Consider the following 22,587-nt stretch of genomic DNA (forward strand, 5'->3'; position numbering starts at 1 on the left):
ATTTAAATTAAAAAAAAAGAACACCTTTCGGAAGAATTAGAGCGGAGACTGCGAGCCAGGCCTTCTCGTCCGACATCAATACCTGACCTCACAAATGTGCTTCTGGAAGAATGGTCAAACCTTCCCATAGACACTCCTAAACCTTGTGGACGGCCTTCCCAGAAGAGTTGAAGCTGTTATAGCTGCAAAGGGCGGGCCAACTCAATATTAAACCCTACAACCTAAGACTGGGATGCCATTAACGTTCATGTGCATGTGAAGGCAGGCCGACCAATACTTTTGGAAATATAGTGTGTATATACACTATATGTATATGTATGTGTAGAGATATATATATATATATATATATATATACAGTCATGGCCGAAATTGTTGGCACCCTTGATATTTCTCCAGGAAATCATGTATTTCTCACGAAACGTATTGCATTAACACATGTTTTGCTATACACATGTTTATTCCCTTTGTGTGTATTGGGACAAAACAAAAAAAGGGAGGAAAGAAAGCAAATTCGACATAATGTCACACAAACCTCCAAAAATGGGCTGGACAAAAGTATTGGCACCCTTTCACAACTGCGGATAAATAAGAATGTTACAAGCATGTGATGCTCCTGTAAACTCACCTGGGGCAAGTAACAGGTGTGGGCAATATAGAAATCACACCTGAAAGCAGATAAAAAGGAGAGACGTTCACTTAACCTTTGCATTGTGTGTCTGTCTGTGCCACACTAAGCATGGACAACAGAAAGAGGAGACGAGAACTGTCTGAGGACCTGAGAACCAAAATTGTGGCAAAATATCAACAATCTCAAGGTTACAAGTCCATCTCCAGAGAACTAGATTTGCCTTTGTCCACAGTGCGCAACATTATCAAGAAGTTTGCAACCCATGGCACTGTAGCTAATCTCCCTGGTCGTGGACGGATGAGGAAAATTGATGAAAGATTGCAACGCAGAATAGTCCGGATGGTGGATAAGCAGCCCCAAACATGTTCCAAAGACATTCAAGCTGTCCTGCAGGCTCAGGGAGCATCAGTGTCAGCGCGAACTATCCGTCGACATTTAAATGAAATGAAACGCTATGGCAGGAGACCCAGGAGGACCCCACTGCTGACACAGAGACATAAAAAAGCAAGACTACAGTTTGCCAAAATGTACTTGAGTAAGCCAAAAGCCTTCTGGGAAAACGTCTTGTGGACAGATGAGACCAAGATAGAGCTTTTCGGTAAAGCACATCATTCTACTGTTTACCGAAAACGGAATGAGGCCTACAAAGAACAAAACACAGTACCTACGGTAAAATATGGTGGAGGTTCAATGATGTTTTGGGGTTGTTTTGCTGCCTCTGGCACTGGGTGCCTTGACTGTGTGCAAGGCATCATGAAATCTGAGGATTACCAAAGGATTTTGGGTCGCACTGTAGGGCCCAGTGTCAGAAAGCTGGGTTTGCGTCCAAGATCCTGGGTCTTCCAGCAGGACAATGACCCCAAACATACGTCAAAAAGCACTCAGAAATGGATGGCAAAGAAGCGCTGGAGAGTTCTGAAGTGGCCAGCAATGAGCCCAGATCTAAATCCCATTGAACACCTGTGGAGAGATCTTAAAATTGCTGTTGGGAAAAGGTGTCCTTCCAATAAGAGAGACCTGGAGCTGTTTGCAAAGGAAGAGTGGTCCAAAATTCCGGGTGAGAGGTGTCAGAAGCTTATTGATGGTTATAGGAAGCGACTGATTTCAGTTATGTTTTCCAAAGGGTGTGCAACCAAATATTAAGTTAAGGGTGCCAATACTTTTGTCCAGCCCATTTTTGGGGTTTTGTGTGACATTATGTCATATTTGCTTTTCTGCCTCTGTTTTATATTTGTTCCAATACATACAAAGGGAATAAACATGTGTATAGCAAAACATGTGTTAATGCAATACCTTTTTTGTGTGAAATACTTGATTTTCAGGAAAAATATCAAGGGTGCCAACAATTTCGGCCATGACTGTATATAGATAAAATTTTAATCAGAGGCCTTGCAGAATAAAAGGGTGGGTGTTTTAAACTTTTATGTCACACAGTATTTGTGAAGTGGTAATTCAAACACAAATTTTGATATTAGTGGAACCTAAACTAAAAGCACAACTAAGGAGCGGCCCTCTAGTAGTAGCCAAACCCCCCATCAGCAATTCACGATTCAGTTAGTAGCCATTAGTAGAAGGACAACACCATCAAACAAGACTGGGCGGGTGCTGAGTCCTTCAATGATCTCAGAGAAAATGATTTGATGGTGAGTGCAAAAATCCAGTTTCTCTATAGTTCCTTGAAGGACACAACTGAATTTTTCATGGATGGGATGTCCCAATGCAGTGCCAGAAAGACAGAAGAATAAATGGGCCCACAATCAAACAGAACCAGAAACTGACCACAAGGCAGAACTCAAACCACAGCCTGCAAAACTTTCTGGCCAAAGCGGACATTCACAGAGGCAGCGATATTAACCTTATAAAACTTGGTAAATGTGTGAACTGAGGACCAAGTAGGCACCCTGCAAACCTGAAAAACAGAAGTAGAATAATAAAAGGCCAAGGACGCGCTTAGCGCCCTGGTAGAATGTGCCGTAATTGGAAACGGAGCCTCCTGGCTCGCAAGACCATAGGCCTGGATCACCATCCTACAAACCTATTTCAAAATGGTGGAAGAGGAGGCAGCTTGACTTTCTCTAGGTCCCTATGAAATGTTGAACAGAGGATCAGACTACTGCTGGCTATTAACTGAATCCTGGGTTGCAGATAGGGGTTTAGCCACCACCAGAGGCACCCCTTAGGCACGCTTTTTGGTGTTGCTCTCCAGCAGCATTACTTCCCATCCCATCAGAGTCACCATAGAACTCCCGCTGCTTCTGTTTGCACTGAACACAGGAAACGCTGAAGTTAACTCCGCACTAACGTGCAGGGATTGCTGCAACACTTAGCTCCGGCGCGGTCCGACCTGCAGGTATGACAGATGCGCCGTGCTAAGGGGGATGGAGCTGGTTGAGTGAGGGATATGCAACATCTCCGGGAATATTGCGGCAGCGGACAGATGAGATTTCATGTACTCACATCTGGTGGCGCGGGATATGAGGAGGATTATCGAGTTTCCTGATACACTGAAGGATCGCACCTTGGGAATTTATCATGCAAGCGATATTGCTGTTTAAAAATACAGCAATATCTTCTGGTGAGTTTATATTCTAGCCATCGGTGGATTTGACATGTCTGTTGTTCCTGGATCACTAGGTGAGGATTTAGTTTGCAATGGACATTGGGACTATTCAATTCAATTATAATATAGTTGATTTTAACGCCATTGGACTTATGTACAATATTTTTATTTTATGTGAATTTTATTTTTATTCTTGAACTTGATGGAATTTATTTAATTTATTTGATATTATTCAATATTTTTGTGTTTAGCGCTGCAACTTTTCTTTTTAGCACTTCTAGGATCTTGGTATATCGGTATCCATTGCACGCAGCTACACTTAATTTATATTTTTTACTTTTTGGATTTTTAGGATTAGCGCTGACCTCATTTTGTTTTTCATGCTTTTAGTTGCACTAGTGCCCTAACTCCTGAAGGTGCTGGCATCAAACTCATCCATGAAAAATTCAGTTGTGTCCTTCAATGAACAACAGAAAAAAATACACTTTAATGAATTTTAGTGAACACAAACAAAATACCCAATTTTATTGTAAAATATAAAAGATGATAAGCTGAGTAAAAAGATGCTAAACATGCCACGCTTTAAAATTGCGCACACCCGAGGAAAGGCAATAAACTGCAGTACATTAAATTAACCATAGGCGATGCTTTAAAAGCCTTTAGATGTTACCAGTTTAGAGATAAACAGGTCTGGTGTTAGAATTACTGTTCTCGCTCTGATGTTCGCAGTGATACCTCAAATGTGGTGCAATCACCATTTACATATGCATGTGGGACCTACATTCGGATGAGTACGGGGTTGCTAAAAATTTTTTTTAATTATTATTTTATTTAAGCTTATTTTTTTAATCACTGTATTTTTTTAATCAATTTTATTGCTATCACAGGGGATGAACAACCCCCGTGAAAGAATGGGCAGTGACACGTCCTCATTTTGGAGAGATCTAGGGTCTATTAGACCACATATCTCTTTTGTCCTCCAAAGCATCCAACTGACACTACTATTTACATAGTTACATTGTTAGTCTGGCTGAAAAAAGACAAAAGTCCATCTTACCAAATGTTCTGCACCATCCAATATATCCTGGAAAAGCTGCCGTCTCACTTGTATATCTGTCAGATGCATGACATCCTCCTGCAGAAGCACAACACACAATGTGTCAGGATAAAAATATCGCTGGTAGGGACATAAAAATAATTGAAGGGAAAGTAGCGTGGTACACATTTCCTTTATTATATGCAAGGCTTAAAAATATAATTTTATTTAAGGTTTAAAATGGTAAATAAGAAATATTCCATATTCCACTTTCATATGTTTGTGTACAATCACACATACCTCCCACACTCATCTTCATTATATAAGGAGAGGATGTTCCCTTATTCATCAAAAGAAGCTCAGGCAGGGCTTATAACACGGCTTGAGATTTTAGTACAGCAGAGGCACTATGCTGTCAGCTAAGTACTACAAATTAGGTGTTTACTGGATTTCTGGCAGAATCAACTGTTATTTCTGTGTACTTTAAAAAAGACAAAATATGGAGAAATGTGTATGCATTGTACAGATCTACTGTTTATGTGTTTTTATTTTGCGCAGACACACCCTGTTCTACAAACTAGCATCCCATTACTGTACGTTACAAAGTGCCAGTCTCTGCTAGGCACACAGAAAAAGAGTGTACCAAACTTACAAAGTGCGTGGAAATAATGAGCAGTATGCGCCAGGCAGACAGCAGCATGTGGTATTCAGTCAGTGAGCTGCAGCTGCCCTCCATCTCTGCTACACGAAGCACCAGTGAATGAACATAATTCGACCAGTAGGTGAAGCGGCCCTCCTTGGAAAACTTCTCCAGGATGCTCTTCAGAGAGTTGTCCAACGATCCCCTGGGCAGAGAAAGGGAAAAGTCATACTGCGTTGTGCAACTCATATATACTCTTTATTGCCTAAAAAGCTACCAAGAATAATTTAAGTAACACAGACTTTGCAATTTTCTGCTGACCATTTGCTTCACAATGACAGATGTAATTTGCTTTAAAGGAAACCCGTGTTTTTCCCATGCCGGGAGTAGAGACTTCATGACATGGCCACATAGTCACCTGCATTCACTTTACCAAGTTATTGTGTTTTGAGAGGATACAATGTTGTCTCCCTGCATTAACTGGGGAACACAGCAAACCTCTTGATATATGCCTTAGGAGGTTGGGTACTAGGTGAAGCAGAAAGGTGTATAGTCCTCTCAGTGGACTATGATGCCGATGTCACCGCTCCAGACAACACAGTGGGCTATTGCAGTAGCATCACCTGGCAATCTCCTCCCTCTTCAGCGCTGCTCACTGTCCTACCCTTACATATCTTTATTGTGGTGTACTACTTGGTGATGAGGCGGTCTGGAGATCCTTCCTATATGAGACCTTTTGTCACTGAATATGTGAGTTGCCTACTTACTTTTTAACTATTAAACTTGTTATACCATCTACACTCAGAGATTATGTGTTTCTTCTTACAAATCCATCCTGCAGAGAATTCATAAAGATATCTATCACACCACAACCTAACCATGACTTAACCACACCTCAAAGCAGATCATATTCTCAACATCACTTCCCCTTTAAGCACTTCCCACTAGACTTGACTACATAAATTCTCTTTTCTCTCAGTAACTAGTGAGGTAAACAGCAGGCTTCTGGGACTTTTAAAAGTCGTGCTGTATAAGGAAGGAGGGGGCTCAGGATTTTTGGTATACCTCTAAAATCCTCTTTTTGGAGTACATCACAGAACACAGAGGACTTATGGGTTTTGCTTCCACCTTCAGGTGAACGGACACTAGCCAGAAATAGACTGGCATAAACCCTCTACCTGGAGGAACTTCGTGCCTGGTCATACCGGTGAGATTTCAGTTGTGATTTGTGTATTGAAATCACACCTGAAATCGCATCTAATGAATGGCAGTGTCTTAACATTTGCGATTTGTAGCAGTGTGATTTCTAAAGTAGTTCTTGCATAACGTTTTCTGTAGTTTTGTTGTGATTTCACAAGCATAGAATAAAATGGAAATTGCACTGCCAATTGCAAGAAATCGTTGAAAATCACACCTGAAATCGCGCTGAAATTGCACATAAATCGCAGCTGTGTGACCGGTAAGTATTCTTAGGATTAGGGAAAAAAAAGGCAACAAAATGTCCTGTTCCAATGGCACCTAGCACCTTCACAAAAACATATGTATGCCACCGTGGTAGCAATAATTCTTAGTAATATTCTTGCTATGATCCACTTAAAGGAGAAGTTCACCTTTTAGTAAAAAATAATAAATGCACATTTTTTTGCAGGTACAAAAATGTGCATTTATTATTTTTGTCTGCAGGAACCTGTAAACAATTACACCGGCAATCAAGAGATCACTGGTACCATGCAGGTCTCCTGCAGATCTGTCAGAATATCTGCTTGCCCGTACGGGATGTACGAGCAAGTAGATATACTGACAGGAAGATTCAATGAACTACCATGGTGCAGTGGACTACAACCTCTAAGGCTGTCAGAACTTGTAGTTTCTAATTCACAGAGGACATTTTACATTTGACAGCTAGCGGGGGGAGAAGATTCCTAAGTGCAGGGAGCGGGGGCCGGTTGGATCATGATATGTTACACCTTGAATATGGGTATAACATGTTATGAAAGGTGAACTTATCCTTTAACATATTTGCATGTTACACTGACATGGGCCATATTGATTTTCTCCGCATCATTCCAATTTTAGTATATATCCTATCAAAGCCAGAACAACTAGGTGTCCCTAAAGCTGCAATGTCAAGTGCAAGACAGACTAATTACCCAAATATCTAAGATGTTCAACACCTTAGACTCCTGCTGTGTTCAAGGACCCTGTACTTAAAGCATTGTTTCTCAACCTTTTATCAGTCAAGGCACCCTTAAAATTCTGCACAATCTCAAGGCACCTTTTTCAAAAATGTAAAAAACTAAACAAATAGTTTTACACAGTGCAGCAACATCCACACACGTAGGACACCAATCGTTAGAGGTAGCTTATTCTTCCAAAACAAATACACATTTACACACTGGTATTGACTAGTATTTCAGTGTTTCTCTTCTCCCTCAGTTTTTCTCCCTCAGCTAATGCGCCTCAAGTGCTGATGGAGGGGGGCAGGGGAGTGGCAAACAAGGATGCTGTGCAGGAGCCCAACGTCCTCCTCATCAACCAAAGACGTCACAGGTTGGTAGGGTGCCGGTGGCTAGAAGACTGTAATGGTGCACAGTGAAAACCTATGGCTTTGTGTAACTAAAAGGCAGGCTTGATCCACCTACTGGCTTCTATACAATTTTTGGGTAATTTTTAGGCATATTGCACCTCTGAAGAAACCTCAAGGCACCCTGGTTGAAAAAGCCTGACTTAAAGGATGCTGATGTCGCCACCCTAACTGGAAAGTCAGGTAAAGATAGGAACCTGCAATGCCAATAGAGATCTAAGCCAACACAACAGACAATTTGGTATATACTTTTGACCACAGAGAGATGAGAGTCATTCTACTTGGACAGCATGCCCTGTGGTATGAATATCGGCAGAAAGAAATGCTTGGGAACAGGGGCGGACTGACAACTCATGGGGCCCCCGGGCAATAGGGGGTTTTGGGGCCCGTGTCCTTACCCACACTCAAAGCACACCCAAAAAAGCCTATAAAAGGTACCAGGGGCATTTCCTGGGGTCCCCTACTGACCCCGGGCCCTCGGGCAGTGCCCGAGTGCTCAAATGGTCATTCCGCCCCTGCTTGGGAAGATGAGCCCAGGAAGTCCTGAACTTTTCAGAGGCAATGGGATAAACCGTACTGTGTTCACAAAAGCAAAATCTGTTGCCTCACCAATCTCAGGTTAAGGAAGAGTTTTGCGACCCTGGAAACCAAAATCAAACCAAGGTATTCCAAGCATTTAGAAAGGACACTACTATAGAAGGGGGTGATGGCTGCAAGCCAAGATTAGAAGATTTTAGCTAGCCTGAATTAAAAAAAAGCAGATAAGGAAAGTGAATTGAAGAAAGACCAATGACCCACCCCTGAAAAGACATTGCAGACCCCCTTGGGTATAAGCCTACTCACCAAACTACTGAGATGAATGCCTGGGTATGGGGGTGCGGTGTGACACTACGATATACAGGTTGCCAGCAGCAGTGAATTTCCCGGATATAGGGGGGCTCTAGGAGTGAGAAACCTATAGTCAGCTTTGATCGAGAGCAGAGTTGGAGAGAATATCCTACTCTTTCAGGACCCTAAGCACTGGGAGGAAATACAGTATGTCTAATTTGCTTACTGACCAACCTCCTAGGTGCAGGACATATATCCAGAGGGTGATTGTGTCCACCAGTGGACTCTGGGAGAAATAAAATTGTATCCTTTATAAACACGATTTATTGGTAGAGTGCCCTTACAGCTTGAGGTATATTCTACACTAGGAAAAAAAACACAAATGCTTAACGAGGTTATCTAGGAAAGAAAACCTTCCACAAGTTTGAAGGTTGTTTAGCAATGTATAGAACTTGGCTCAGTGTTCATGGCAGAATAGAGTCCAGACAAAGATCTGAGGTGAAACGGATTGCTGGTGGAGACAGGGAATTCTTAAGATATTGTACATTTCTAAGTTATATCACATGTAAGAAAGGTTGTGGATAGCATCACACGCACAAATACCTGACTACGTAGTAAATCTCCAGGCACAGGATTCTCATGATGAAAGCACAGGTTTCTAAGACACTCAGCTGTGAAAAAAAATTAAAAGTCATGTGACGGGAATCAAGATCATTCTTAAACAGTAAAAGGACAGATTCTGAATAAACTTACATCTGAAGAATCTGAAGGGGAAACAAGTGTTCCAAAGAGTGGTCCTGTCAAATTCTCCCAAAATCGTGGCCTGCGGAAATATGAATCAATTTGGTAACATATGCCTCAAGAACTCTCAATTTTCTGGACATAACTATACTACTCACTTTGTTCTCAGTACAGACATGGCACTGTCACGGCGATCTTGCCATAAGGCATGCAGGAAGGCAATGGCTGAACGGTGTAGCTGAGGGGTGCACCAAAACCGGTCTGATTTTTGTAAGTCAATTAGATCCAGAACAACCTGCAGACAACTCCACTGTCCCAAGCTGTATTCCTGTGTGGGGATTCAAAAGGAGTAAGTTAAAAGCAGTGCAGAGGGAGAGGGTTACAACTTCAGGCAAGCTTCAAGAGAAATTTACCCTCACTTTCCATTTGATCACAAGGCAGGCATTCCTCCCCAGTGAAGAGACAATTAGAAAAACGTGACAGAGGTTTTAATCTTTCCATGCTATATCCAAACCTAATTGATGAAGGTGATGAATGGTGAGGTCTTAACTGAAAGTAAAGATTCACTCTAAAAGGATAAGTGCACCTTTTATAACATGTTACACCCGTATTCAAGGTTTTACATGTTACTGATGCAGCAGCCCCCCAATCCCCCGTTGTGACAGTGGGCTGGGGATCTTCTCCCTGCACCCGCTGTCACAATTAAAAAATAAATAAAAATGTGGCCCTGCAGGGCTCTGCCCACCCAGATGTATCATTCATTCACAAAGTTCAGTGAATGGGAGAACTACAACTACCATCAGCCATTGTGGCTGACAGCTTGTAGTTCTAGGGCACCGATGAGCACTCTAGGTAGTTCATCGATCTTTCCTGTCATTCAGTAACTGTCTGCCCATATGACATACAGGTAGAAAGTTACACTGACAAGTCTGCAGGAGCCCGAAATTGCACCTGACTAAAATGATGGGTCCCCGAGGTGACATGCAGTTTGTTAACCAATAGTAAGCCAGAACATTTTAGAAAGTGGCTGAATTTCTGGAGCTCCGCTTTAAAGGTCAATAACTCCATTGACTGATCTAACAGAGCAAGGGCATGGGCACGTTGAAGTGAACAAATGTATGCCCCTGTACTTGTGTGAATGCCATTGTTTCTGTGCATCTCACAAATACACAGTCTGGACAGTACAAACATCCACAGCATGTGTTAGGGCTGCCAGTATTCTCTGCAATGTAGCAGCCTGTTACCTACCAATATAGAAGCCTCAAAATCCAAATTGAAGCAGAACAATATCCAAAAGGGAAACTTTTAAAAATATCAAAACTGGTAGGCACCATTCATTGAAGAAATATGTTTGGAAAACCATAAAACATAGCATCTTTGGCAATGAAAGAATCCTAAAGTGCTTTGTTTTCAGTCAGATGAGCTATTCCATGGCATAGGTCACACGGTCTGCCAGTGCAGTGGCCAACTGACATTAGCAGTCTTCAAAAGGGCAGACCATTCAGTCTCAGTTTGGGGAATTAAGAGATTGGGAGGGTTTGCTGATGTGATCACCCAGTTTTAAAAGATCATTTGACCTATGCCAAGAAATGGGTCCAGCGAATGCAAACAAAGCACTTTACAACTCATTCCTATTGCTATCCTGGAAATGTTTCCACTAAATTTACCTTAAGGCTAGGTTCAGATCTCCGTGTTCCTGAATGGACTCCCATGCCCCGGGACACGCAGGGAAGAAGTCCCTGCACTTCTTCGGAAAACACAGCCTGCACGGGAAACTCGGTTCCCAGTACGTTTGCGATTTTCAATGCGGGCGGCGTACCATTAGAATTACTGGCACCTGCCCATGGGTCCGCATTCCTCTGTGCGGGTGGTGCGGCTGCACAAATTTTTGTGCGGATTCGCAGTGGCACCACCCGCACAAATGTGAACCAGGGGTAAAATGGAACTTCACTTAAAAGTGAAAGTTCTTCTTATCCTCCTCCTCCCCCTCCACCACTATTGGTTCAAGTCCCAGGAGACTGTAGGACCATTCTGAAAGCGCAGTACATCTTGTACATGCTCAGTGGGAAGCCAGCTGTGAAACAGCAAGAAGTCACAACCAGTTTCCAACAATCAAGATGGGCTGCTGAGTGTCTGTTTATTAAAAGTCAGCAGCTACAGTATTTGGGGCTGCTGACTTTAAATTACAGAATACCCCATAACTCTTTAACCTAAAGCTAACATAGTCCATTTCCAGCAAGATTTATCAGGCTTTTCAAAGCGTTTCTAGGTTGAAATACAACCTCCCTCTTCCTGACATTAAATGGGCTGGGACCAGTGAAAATACTTGGTCAAAATATTCACAGGCTGACATACAGTATATGGTTGCTTAAAACAAAATAGGAAAAACAGCACTTGTACAATGCCAGTATGATAAATTCAAACCACTCAGCAGGGATCCCTTGAGTTAGTTCAAATGAAAAAATGTATGTCTGACTGGTATGTATATTTACTTGTAATGCTCAAACACATTAAGGGAGCCTAATATAACCATACTTTATGACAAGGAAGACAAATGAATCACTCACTTTTGTTCCATCGCTCTTGTTTTTCACATCTAGGTTTAGGAAGAGTTCAATGAGACCTGGCTGGGTCTCCACAGCCACGGTAAGAAATTCCAGAGTCATAACCTTTATCTGCATATCCTCTATGCTGCACTCTAAGCGGTTCAAAAAAGCATCACGGATAGCAGCTGCATCACTTCCCAGGCAGGCGTACACAGACATGGGGGCCACCTGTGTAACAATTCATATGCATCAAGACATGTTATTAGTGATGTGCAGTAATTGTATGAAATCAGATGTGTTAAGTCAGACTGAAAACTGACAGACTGAAAACAAAACTGACTTTTTTCAGACTAATACAATTGGCTATTAAAGTGTTACTAAACCCGGGACCCTGCATTCATTCTATCTGGTCTCCCACAGTACACACAACATGGAAGTGCAATTATTTTAGCAGTTAGAGCAGTCTTGTGACTTCTATCAATGTTCAGCAGAGCACTGGTTAAAGCTTGTAGGCGTTTTCTTTCTGCTCTAGGAGGATGCAGAACCCTTGATTCTCTGTCTGGACAGTGCTGATTGGCCCTGTGCTGATCACATGCACTCTCCCAATAAAAAAAAAAACGTCTCCAGCAATACATACTATACAGAGCATGTGTACGTGACATTCAGTCTGTCTTATCAGGTGGACATTTGAACAAGAGGAGAGGTAGAGAAAACAGGATCAAACATCCTTTTTACACAATGCGGAGGATTAACCTTTCCACAGTGAGTACAACAAGCATGCTTTACTGCGTATACAGACTGATTTTACTGTGGTGGGTTTAGTAACGCTTTAAAGGCCAACTCTAGGCAAAATTTATTTTTTTCATTTGTTTTTTTAAAATGGTTCCTTTAGCAGCAGCCTAAAAGGCAGCACAGGCTAAAATATTCTGTAGCAGTCCTCACAGTACTTCCTTTTCACCATAAGGTGTTCTTGGTCTCCATGACACAGTGTTGGAGACCATTCATTCTGGAAGACTGAGGACATATAATGAATGCTGGGGTGTTATGGGCTCGCCCATTAAATGCACAGTTGTTAGCATAATCAGAGGGCCAACAGGAGAAGACCAAAGGAAAAAACCAAGGAGGTCATGTGACCAGACTTAAGAAACCTATAAAAAAAAAAAAAAAGAAAAGGCAACATTTCCTGCTGGTGGGCCTTCTGGGAACAGGGGTGCTGCTTGGTGCCCTAAGCCCAGATTTGGGCATTTATATAGGATAATAGGAGGTCTGCAAAGGGCAGTCTTGAAATTTATCCTTTAATTTAAAAAGTCCTTAACAAGTGTACCAGATTATGTACTGAAATTGGGTACTGGAACTGTTTAGACTATGGATGAAGATAACTGGTGCATAGCGGCACAGTAAGGTTCAAGTGACAGCTGTTATTCAATACCGTATGTTCAGCTATTTCCACAGGATTACCCTTACCACTTCAATACCGGGCACTTTCACCCTATTCCTGCCCAGGCCATTTTTCAGCCTTAAGCGCTGTTGCACTTTGAATGGCAATTAGTCATGCAACACTGTACCCAAATTACATTTTTAACATTTTTGTGAGACAGATAGAGCTTTCTTTTGGTGGTATTTAATTATCAATGGGTTTTTTTTTTATTTTTTGCTAAACATAACGAAAAAAAAACGTTTTTCTTAGTTTTTGTGATAAAATTTTGCACATAACGAGATTTTTTGTTAACCACCGTAAAACCCCTTTCTCTCAGTTCATTGATGGGCACGGCTCTCCCTAAACTTGATAAGGTTATATCACCCCCTACAGGAGTAGGACACTAGGCAGAAAAGAAACTTAGCACAGCCTATAGGCAGTCCCTTCTGGTATAAAACCCCCCTCCTCTCTGCTAAAGGCAATATAGTTGGTAACAAAGCAGTGTCAGAAAGCTTAAATTCCCATAGAGCTGTGGGTGCTGTGTTCGTCAATGAACTCAGAGAAAGGGATTTTAGGGTAACTAAAAATCCTATTTCTCTTATGTTCATTGACGAATATAAATAAATAAATAAAAATTCCAGTATCTATACCACCATTTGTAGATGCTATAATTTTCACAAAAAACAATTAATTTACATGTATTGGGACTCATAGCGAACATATACCAACGAAAGAAAGCTCTATTTGTGGGGAAAGAAAGGACATAAATTTAATTTGGGTGCAGCGTTGCACGACCACGCAATTGTCAGTTACACAGTAACACAGCGCAAAAAATGGCCTGGTCAGGAACGGGAGTAAGTGGTTAATCTTGACCATAGGGATGTCCCCAAGCAGTGCCTCAATGAGGGGTGGACAAACCAAAAGGGAACTGGAGCAACCAGGCAAACACTCCAAACACCCAAACAACCCCTAAAGCAGTGTTTCTCAACTCCAGTCCTCATGGACACCCAACAGGTCATGTTTTCAGGATTTCCCTCAGATGAAACAGCTGTGGTAATTACTAAGGCAGTGAAACTGATCAAATCACCTGTGCAAAATAATGGAAATCCTGAAAACATGACCTGTTGGGGGTCCATGAGGACTGGAGTTGAGAAACACTGCCCTTAAGGGACAAACAAGGCACCTTAAACAGTAGCCTTCAAATCCTTGTGGCCAAAACAAGAATCTGAAGACTCAAAAATATAAACTGTATAAACGTCAGTAAAAGTGTGCACAAACAACCAGGTAGCCACCTTGCAACCCTGAGACATAGGTGCCAGAGAGCAACAGAGGCACTAGTACCCTTGTGGAGCGTGCAAAAACGGGGGAAGAGGGATGCCTGCTCCTTAACAGTGTACGCCTGAACAAACGTCTGCCAGATTCAATCGGAAATTGTGGTAAAGGACGCCATCATGCTTTTCATTGGGCCGTCTGTGAGCATAAAAAGGCATCTGACCACTGGCAAGAGGCCGCAGTGGACAGGAATGCATGAACCCCATCCAAAGCATGCAACACAACCTCTCTAGAATGTGACTGTTGGACACAAGGAAGGCAGGACAATGTCCTCAGTTAGGTGAAAATTCAATACCACCTTCAGCAGAAAATGGGAGCACAGACGAAGAACTACATTATCCATGTGTAGAACCAAATAGGGAGATGTACAAGACCACCAGCTGAGACACTTGTCTTGCAAAAGAAATGGAGACCAAGGAGACAACTCTTTGAGAAAAAGTAAGCAAGGGAATAACCCAAATACTCTTCAAATGGAAGGCTTCTGGAGAACTGGCAGAACAAAAATCAAGTCCCATGGGGGTAACAGGGAGCACACGGGAGGCGCCAAAATGACAAACCCCTTGAAAAAATGGGCAAAGCAGGAACTGTGTGGCCAAGAGACAATGCAAAAAAGCAGCAAGGGCAGAAACTAAAGCCGTAATGGTACTCAAGGCAATCTTTGTTCAATGTCCTATTGAAGAAAGGCCAATGCCCAAGCTACCAAAAAGAAATATGGCCTTGCACCTGGCAATAGAAGCCATCCAGGAGTGATAACAAACCATCTCAAGAGAAGGCATGCAAGCCCACAAGATTGTGGAGAACTCAAGCCTGACAACTCTCTGTCCCACAAAAGCTGGCTTACAATAGGCAAACGGCAACCCAGGGAGGTAGAACAGACACTAAAGTGGAGGAGCTGTCGACCAGGGTAACACTGACACGGACTCTGGCGCCAGGTCATAGGTGTCCCTGAGAGACGTTTAACTCACTGGCTTCCACAGTCCAGGATGGGGCTTTGTTGCAGCCAACCTAGTGCTTAGCTAAAGGTCTGACACACTCGTTGGCCAGACTGGGGTGACCACTGCATCTAGATTATCTAGCCAATCGCCCAGCCCGGCTGTTGACTGAAGATCTCTGCAGGAAAAAAATCCCAGGAAAAAGAAAAGAAACTACAGGTCCCAGCAGGGAACCAGTTCCTCCTCCTGAACACTAGGCTGTAAAAAAAAAAACGGGATTTTTTGTTACCATAAAATCCTTTTCTTGGAGTTCATTTGCAGACACAGCAGCTTCTATTCGCGACCATAGGGTTATATCGCCACCTACAGGATTAGGACACTAGGCAGAAATAAGAAACTCGGCACCACCTATGGGCAAGTCCTGGCTGATATAAACCCCCTCTCTGCTTAGGCAAACCAGTTAGTCACAAGAGGTCAAAGAAAAAAATTACAGAGAGGTGGGTGCTGTATCTGTCAACTAACTCAAAGAAAGGGATTTTACTGTAACAAAAAAATCCTGTTTTCTCTTTCTTTCATTGATGGACACAGCATCTTCTATTCTCGACCATAGCAGTGCCCAACAAGTGAAGGGTGGGAGAAAAAACAAGGCCAACAAGAGCTCGACAGGAAAACAACTGCCCAGCCAGAACACACACCCCCAGGAGGGAACAGAATCTCAAATAGTCGCCTGCAAAACTTTGCGGTAAAAACACACGCCCGATGGCGCAAGGACATCCACCTTGTAAAACTTAATAAAGTTGTGCACAGACAACCAGGTAGCCGCCTAGCATAATTGAGGCACAGATGCTTGACGATGGAAGACCCAGGAAGCACTAAAAGCACGATTAGAGTATGCCATTAAGGGAAAGGGAGGAACCTGACCCATAATAGTATAGGCTTGAACCACCGTCTGTCTAATCCATCTAGAAATGGTGGCAGAGGATGCCACCAAATCCTTCCTCAGCCCATCTGTGATCACAAAAAGGGAATCAGCCTTCCGAAAAGACTCGGTAGCAGACAGATACACATGAATTGCCCAAACCACATCCAGGGCGTGCAGAACAAATTCCTTAGGATGTGAGAAGACGAGGACATAAGGAAGGTAGGACAATGTCCTCATTCAAATGAAAGGTAAAGACCACCTTCGGGAGAAAAGAAGGACATGGACAGAGAACCTGTCCTTGTAAACAACTAAACAAGGAGACCTGCAGAACAAGGTCACCAACTGGAGCAGAAATGATAGCCACTAAAAAGACCACCTTCTGGGACAGCGGAAGCAGGGGAATCTCCCTAATATTCTCAAAAGGAGGTCACTGAAGAACAGAATAACCTGGATTCAGATCCCAAATTGCCAACGGAGAGTGCACTGGAAGCACCACATGCCGAACTCCTTGAACGAAAGTACGGATCAAAGAGTGTGTGGCTATGGGACTTTGAAAGAAAATAGCTGGAGCAAAAATTTGGCTCTTGATGGTACTTAACATCAACTTTTTCTCAATGCCACGTTGCACAAAGGCTAATATCCTAGCCACCGAGAAGTAACGCAGATGAACACCCGCAGCCTCACACCACAAGATATACAATGGGGAAACTAATTATTTGATCACCTGCAGACTTTGTAAGCTTGCCCACTTACAAAGAAATGAAGGGTCTGTAATTTTTAGCATAGGTGTATTTTAAATGATAGAGACAGAATATCAACCAAAAATCCAGAGAAAACACATGATACAAATGTTATAAATTGAGTTTCAGTTCAGTGAGTAAAATAAGTATTTGATCCCCTACCAACCAACAATAATTATGGCTCCCACAGACTGGCTATGTGCTCATGTGGTACACAGATTAGTCCTGTCAAGATGCTCCTAACGACAACTTGTTATGTGTATAAAAGACACCTGTCCACAGAATCTCTTTCTTGTGCACCACCATGGGCAAGACCAAAGAGCTGTCAAAGGACGTCAGGGACAAGATTGTAGACCTGCACAAGGCTGGAATGGGCATCGACAATCAGCAAGAAGCTTAGTGAGAAAGAGACAACGAGACAACTGTTGGAGCGATTATTCCCAAATGGAAGAAATACAAAAAAAACTTAAATCGCCCCTCGGTCTGGAGCTGCATGCAAGCTTTCACCTCATGGGGTAAAGGATGATCATGAGAAACATGAGGGATCAGCCCAGAACTACACAGGAGAAGCTTGTGAATGATCTCAAGGCAGTTGGGACCACAGTCACCAAACAAACCATTGGTAACACAAGTCGCCGCCATGGATTGAAATCCTGCAGCGCCCTCAATGTCCCCCTCCTCAGGAAGGCACATGTACAGGTCCAACTGAAGTTTTCCAACGAACATCTAAATGATTCAGAGAAGGATTGGGAAAAAGTGCTGTGGTCAGATGAGACCAAAATTGAGCTCTTTGGCATTAACTCGACTCGCCGTGTTTGAAGGAAGAAAAATGCTATGACCCTAAAAACACCATCCCTACAGTCAAGCGAGGAAGTGGAAACATTATGCTTTGGAGCCCCCCCCCAACATATACGCACAAACGTAAAAGCACATGCTGGCACGCCTACTCATGAAAACGTCGAATGCAATACACGTTACATATCACCGCACACGCCAGAATGAGAGCAATAATTCCAGCACCAGACCTCCTCTGTAACGCTAAACTGATGACCTATAAGGGGCTTTAAAAGTGTTTAAAAGTATAGTAGTTCTTCCTGCGCTAAATGAACACAACCTAGACAGAGCTGCTAGCACCCCACCCTCATACCTCTACAAAGGATAACCACAGATAATGTACATATGGTGCAGGGCTAAATAAACATGAATAAATAGAAAATGCACTAAATACAATAAATTAAAACAAATAAATCCCAACATATGAATCCCAAAAAAACAGGACTTAAATTAAGGTGCAAAAAATCCTTAAAGTGCAATTAAGTGAACTAACAAATGGGTCATATTAACAGACCCTAATTGCTGTGAAACAACAAACCCAAATCCCAAAATTGGGATAATACACACCAATAGTGTAAACTAGGTGAATCCCTACAAATGGGAAAAATTCATTAGATAAAGTGACCAGTGTTAAAAACACAAATAAGTGTATACACTATACACACAGTGACAAAAACAATCTTATGTGTGGTGAACCAACATCAGATATGCAGTGAAACAAACAGTAAAACACTAGTCATACAAAACAACAAAAAGTCCTTCGGCCAAAACTGGCCGAAGAGGTGATCCGGCAATAGAGAATATTGTCATTGTGACTGATTCCGGCTTTCTGTCCACTGGTTCCTTAAAGGACGGAGACTCCTCCACAGGTATCAAAAGTGGACTTATTCAGCTGGAAATAGGAGGATCCACATCTTCAGAAGAGATTCTTTGAAGGGATAACACACGGCAAATCGCTTCGGGACCACAATCTCTTAGGACACTGCCAATCTTTGTATACAAATTTGTCAAAGCAAGACAGATAAGAGAACGCCTTTGCTGCACAAGGCAGCTTGTGTGTACCAAAGGGGACAGACTTATCCATGGTCGCCCCAGAGGCATCCTCCAACTTTAAGATTTCTCACCACGATGTGCATCCACCAACACCTTTTCATGTGCAACAACAGCAGCAGAGGACTCATCCTCACTATCAGAAGGGTCGGGGATCTCATCAGCTTGTCAGGCAGGGAGGATGTGAGCCCCCAGGGACAACCATCCCATCAGCACCCGCGTCCCACATTGCGTCTGGAAGGGGGGGGGGAGGGGTTTGAAGAGATCTTACCAGTCCAAGGAAGCGGCTGGTACGCTACATATCTGGTTCATGGACAGAACCACCTCTCCACCAGAGTGGACAGGCTGTCGGCCAGGAACTCACTGTGACACCGATATCTAAAGTCTGGTCATATATGCCCCCACGAGATGTTTAACTCACTGGCCGCCCCGGTCCAAATGGGGCTTTGTCCTCTACTACCCAGCGCGAGACTAGGGTCTGCGCATACTCGCTGGCAAGGCTGCGGTGACTGTTGGATCTACATTATCCAGCCCGTTGCCCAACCCAGCTGTTGATAGAAAGTCTCCTCAGAAAAAAACCAGAGGAAATAAAAGAAAAAAAAGTGCTATGGAACCACAGGGTCCCAGTAGGGAGCTAGGTCACTACTCCCTGTCACTAGGCAGAAAGAACTGGATTGCAATAGGTGGTGCTGAGTTTCTCTTTTCTGCTTAGTGTCCTACTCCTGTAGGTGGTGATATAACCCTATGGTTGAGAATAGAAGATGCTGTGTGCATCAATAAACAAAAGAGTAAACTAGACTGCCTATAGCAGGGAGGGGGTTATATGCCAGAAAGAACTGCCCATATTCAGTGTGAAGTTTCTTTTTTGCCTAGTGTCCTACTCCTGTATGTGGCAATATAACCCTATGGTCAAGATTAAGAAGAGCTGTGCCCATCAAAGAACATAAGAGAAAGTAATTTTTCTTCTTCACTGATGTGCACTGGTGAGGCTTCACTGATACCAGCAGTGATTGGACACAGCTGATCACATGGTAAAGGGCCACTGTGATAAGCCTTTACCCCAATCTGTGTTCAGCTATGTCCAAAAGGACAGCAGTCAAAGAGCGTGCCCAATGCGCACACGGGAGGATGTACCTCCATGGACATCCTCCCAGAGCTGGAGCGCTGTGCTGCGGCTGTCTTTTAGCTATACTGTAGTTGGGAACCGGTTAAAGTAAAAAATAATCTAAATGTATATTTAAAAAAAAAACATACAGTCATAAAAATATGTATTTATTAACCCAAACCGTCATAGCACAAAAAAACACTTATAAAACAGTCTCTTACTGTAGCCAGACGTTTCAAAAGTTGGATAGCCAGCCGTGGTAGAGATGGATCATATTTATGGTAGATATATTTGGCCAGGACAGCAATAAGATTGTTCCCGTGAGCTCCTGGCAGGGGGATGACAACATGAAGATATGGTTCAGAAAGGTACAAGGATTACCACAAAGATGTCATGATTCATTGTATATCCTATAAAGGTCACATACCATGTTGAGTGAGTGCCTGTTCCAGAGGGGAAACACTGCTAGAGGAAGGCTTCAGTCTAATGACGTTGTTTGTGATGGAAAAGGCCAGTTTAACAGTCTGGATTAACATTTGGCCTTGTCCTTCGGTTCCACTGCTAAAATGCAAGATTTATCCAAAAAATAAAAAGGTAACGCATTAAAGTTATGACATCATTGTTAGGATAAATGAAGGATTCATCCAACACTGGCATTTCAGTTTTAGTGGATACTGGTGTATGGAATGAAATGATGGGTTCTATCTCTCATACAAGTCATAAAAATTTCCTGCAGTATGTGGTTTTCTCCCCCTTCTACACACAACTGAGGTTTAAAAGAGGATTTGGAACACAAATTATATTAGTATTTTAACACTGCACTGCCAACATAATTTTGAGCAGAAGACTCAGGCATATTTTCACAAGGCTCATCATTCATAAAGCTTTGGACATCTTAGACAACTGCAGTAATGCTTACCTGCCAGACTGAGATGCCATGACCAGGTTGATTGTATCAACTCCAATTCCCATAATATTAATAATAGCTTGTCCTGCCTCAGTATTAGTTAGTGTGTAGATGCACAAGGTCTGCAGGCTGGGGCTGCTGTGGACAATATTTGTATTATTATTCAGTGTACACTGATGAACTGTCAGCCATATAATCAGGCTGCATTATCATAACACATACAATGTAAAAAGAAAAGGGAGGTGGGCAGTGAGCCTGTTGCATCACCTGCTGTGTTGATCTGTGTCAGGGCAGAGGTTAAGGATGGCATGAATCAGATTCAGCATCAGATAACCTGAAACAGACAGAGGTCTTAGAAAAAAATCAGGAATAAATATGAATGGTATAAGCATCAATATTGTTAGTTTTAGAACTACAAAAAACAAAAAAGGTAGTCATACCAAGGTTTTCTCTGACTCCATTAGAGTTATATCGCCACCTGTGGTAATTAGGAAGCATTTCGCGCAACACAAACATGATGCAAGGCACTAGACCTTGGCTTTGGGTACTGCCCAGCTGACCCTGGAAAGATAAAGAAAGAGCATTGTCATATACATACATAAAGACAAGGTAGCTGGCACAAAAGCAAAATCTGTTCAGAGGCTTTCAAGAGATTCATACCTTCACTAAGGTGGTGATGAGGCGGAGGAATGAAATGGTGACACTGTATTCACCCAGAGTCTGCTCAATTCCAAGTAGAGTCCCAAAGCCACCAGCACTCATACCTTCAGTGCTATCCACATGAAAACAAGGGTGGAGGAAAGCAAAGGAAAAGTCTTTGAGCAGGATCATGCATATAATATTTGAAAAGAATAGTGATGAGGGGAAAAAAAAGGAATATAGGCTGACAGAACAACAACTGACAATTTACAAAGCAGAACATTCAGGTGGATGCTTCCTGTACTATTGAAAATGTCTGTCAGATTATCCAAGTTGAATATGACTATACCATGACCTGGATAAATTAGAACCTTCATAGACATATTTGCAATCATTCTGGGGTGTATGCCTGAAAATGGCCCTGGGGTATGTTCCTGACACTCATTGGGGCTGAAGAATCAGCTTGGATAAGCTGCAAAACATCTTCAACAAAGCAAGTTGAATGTAGGAGAATCCACATGTACAAAAAGGAAATCTCTTTTGTATTCACCATAAAATAACTTTCTCAGTTAAAACAATCAAACCTCTTTGTTCTGGCTGTTGCCCATTTTGTTAGGGTTTCCCTCTTTGTTATTACTAGCTACTCCTGAGCTCTCATTTCCCTGCAACAGGTTAAAGCATGCAAACAGACGGGCATACCTATCTACTTTTTTTGCCATTTACCCAAAGGAAGTGTCCATTTACCTAGGGGAAGGGCTTATTCACAAATAAGCTTGCTGGGTCCCATAAAGAACTTTGCTGAAAAGCCTAGCTTCTAATCTCAACATACACTGAGTAGTGAATGTAGACCATAGAGCTGGGTCTTTCCAATGGGAGATTAACCACTTGCCAACCACGTTATAGCCGAATGACGGCTACAGTGCGGTTGTCCAGTTCTGGGAGGGCGTCATATGACAACTGATCACGTGATGTGGTAAAAGGCCAATCACAGCAGCCTTTTACTACGTGATCATCTATGTCCAATGACACAGCAGATCACCGGTAAATGCAGTTCCCGGTTATCGGCTGCACTTTCCTTAAGCTGTGACAGCGCGAGGAAAGTACTGCCAATAACCAGCAATTGTCAGAGGACAGATCGGCACCAAT

The 22,587-nt window shown here is 42.6% G+C and overlaps 1 protein-coding gene across 4 annotated transcripts in view; it reads right to left on the reverse strand.

Annotated features, from left to right (window-relative positions):
* The window catches only part of NUP188 (nucleoporin 188), a 134,860-nt gene that overhangs the window by 32,426 nt on the left and 79,847 nt on the right, over positions 1-22,587 (reverse strand). For 3 of the 4 annotated variants that reach the window (XM_089669093.1, XM_089669095.1, XM_089669091.1), the window contains exons 20-31: positions 21,463-21,574; positions 21,243-21,363; positions 21,070-21,136; positions 20,815-20,940; positions 20,323-20,456; positions 20,117-20,223; positions 11,585-11,791; positions 9,176-9,345; positions 9,030-9,099; positions 8,880-8,947; positions 4,877-5,069; positions 4,246-4,323 (exon numbers count right to left, since the gene is read on the reverse strand). In XM_089669093.1, the coding sequence (XP_089525219.1) occupies positions 4,246-4,323; positions 4,877-5,069; positions 8,880-8,947; positions 9,030-9,099; positions 9,176-9,345; positions 11,585-11,791; positions 20,117-20,223; positions 20,323-20,456; positions 20,815-20,940; positions 21,070-21,136; positions 21,243-21,363; positions 21,463-21,574 (1,453 nt within the window). The remainder of the gene's footprint in view (positions 1-4,245; positions 4,324-4,876; positions 5,070-8,879; positions 8,948-9,029; positions 9,100-9,175; positions 9,346-11,584; positions 11,792-20,116; positions 20,224-20,322; positions 20,457-20,814; positions 20,941-21,069; positions 21,137-21,242; positions 21,364-21,462; positions 21,575-22,587) is intronic. The other variant, XM_089669092.1, reaches the window with a different exon arrangement.

This window comes from Staurois parvus, unplaced genomic scaffold, assembly GCF_062004578.1.
Source record: "Staurois parvus isolate SC_StPar_1 unplaced genomic scaffold, SC_StPar_1.0 ptg000068l, whole genome shotgun sequence".
In the NCBI taxonomy this organism is placed as follows: domain Eukaryota; kingdom Metazoa; phylum Chordata; class Amphibia; order Anura; family Ranidae; genus Staurois; species Staurois parvus.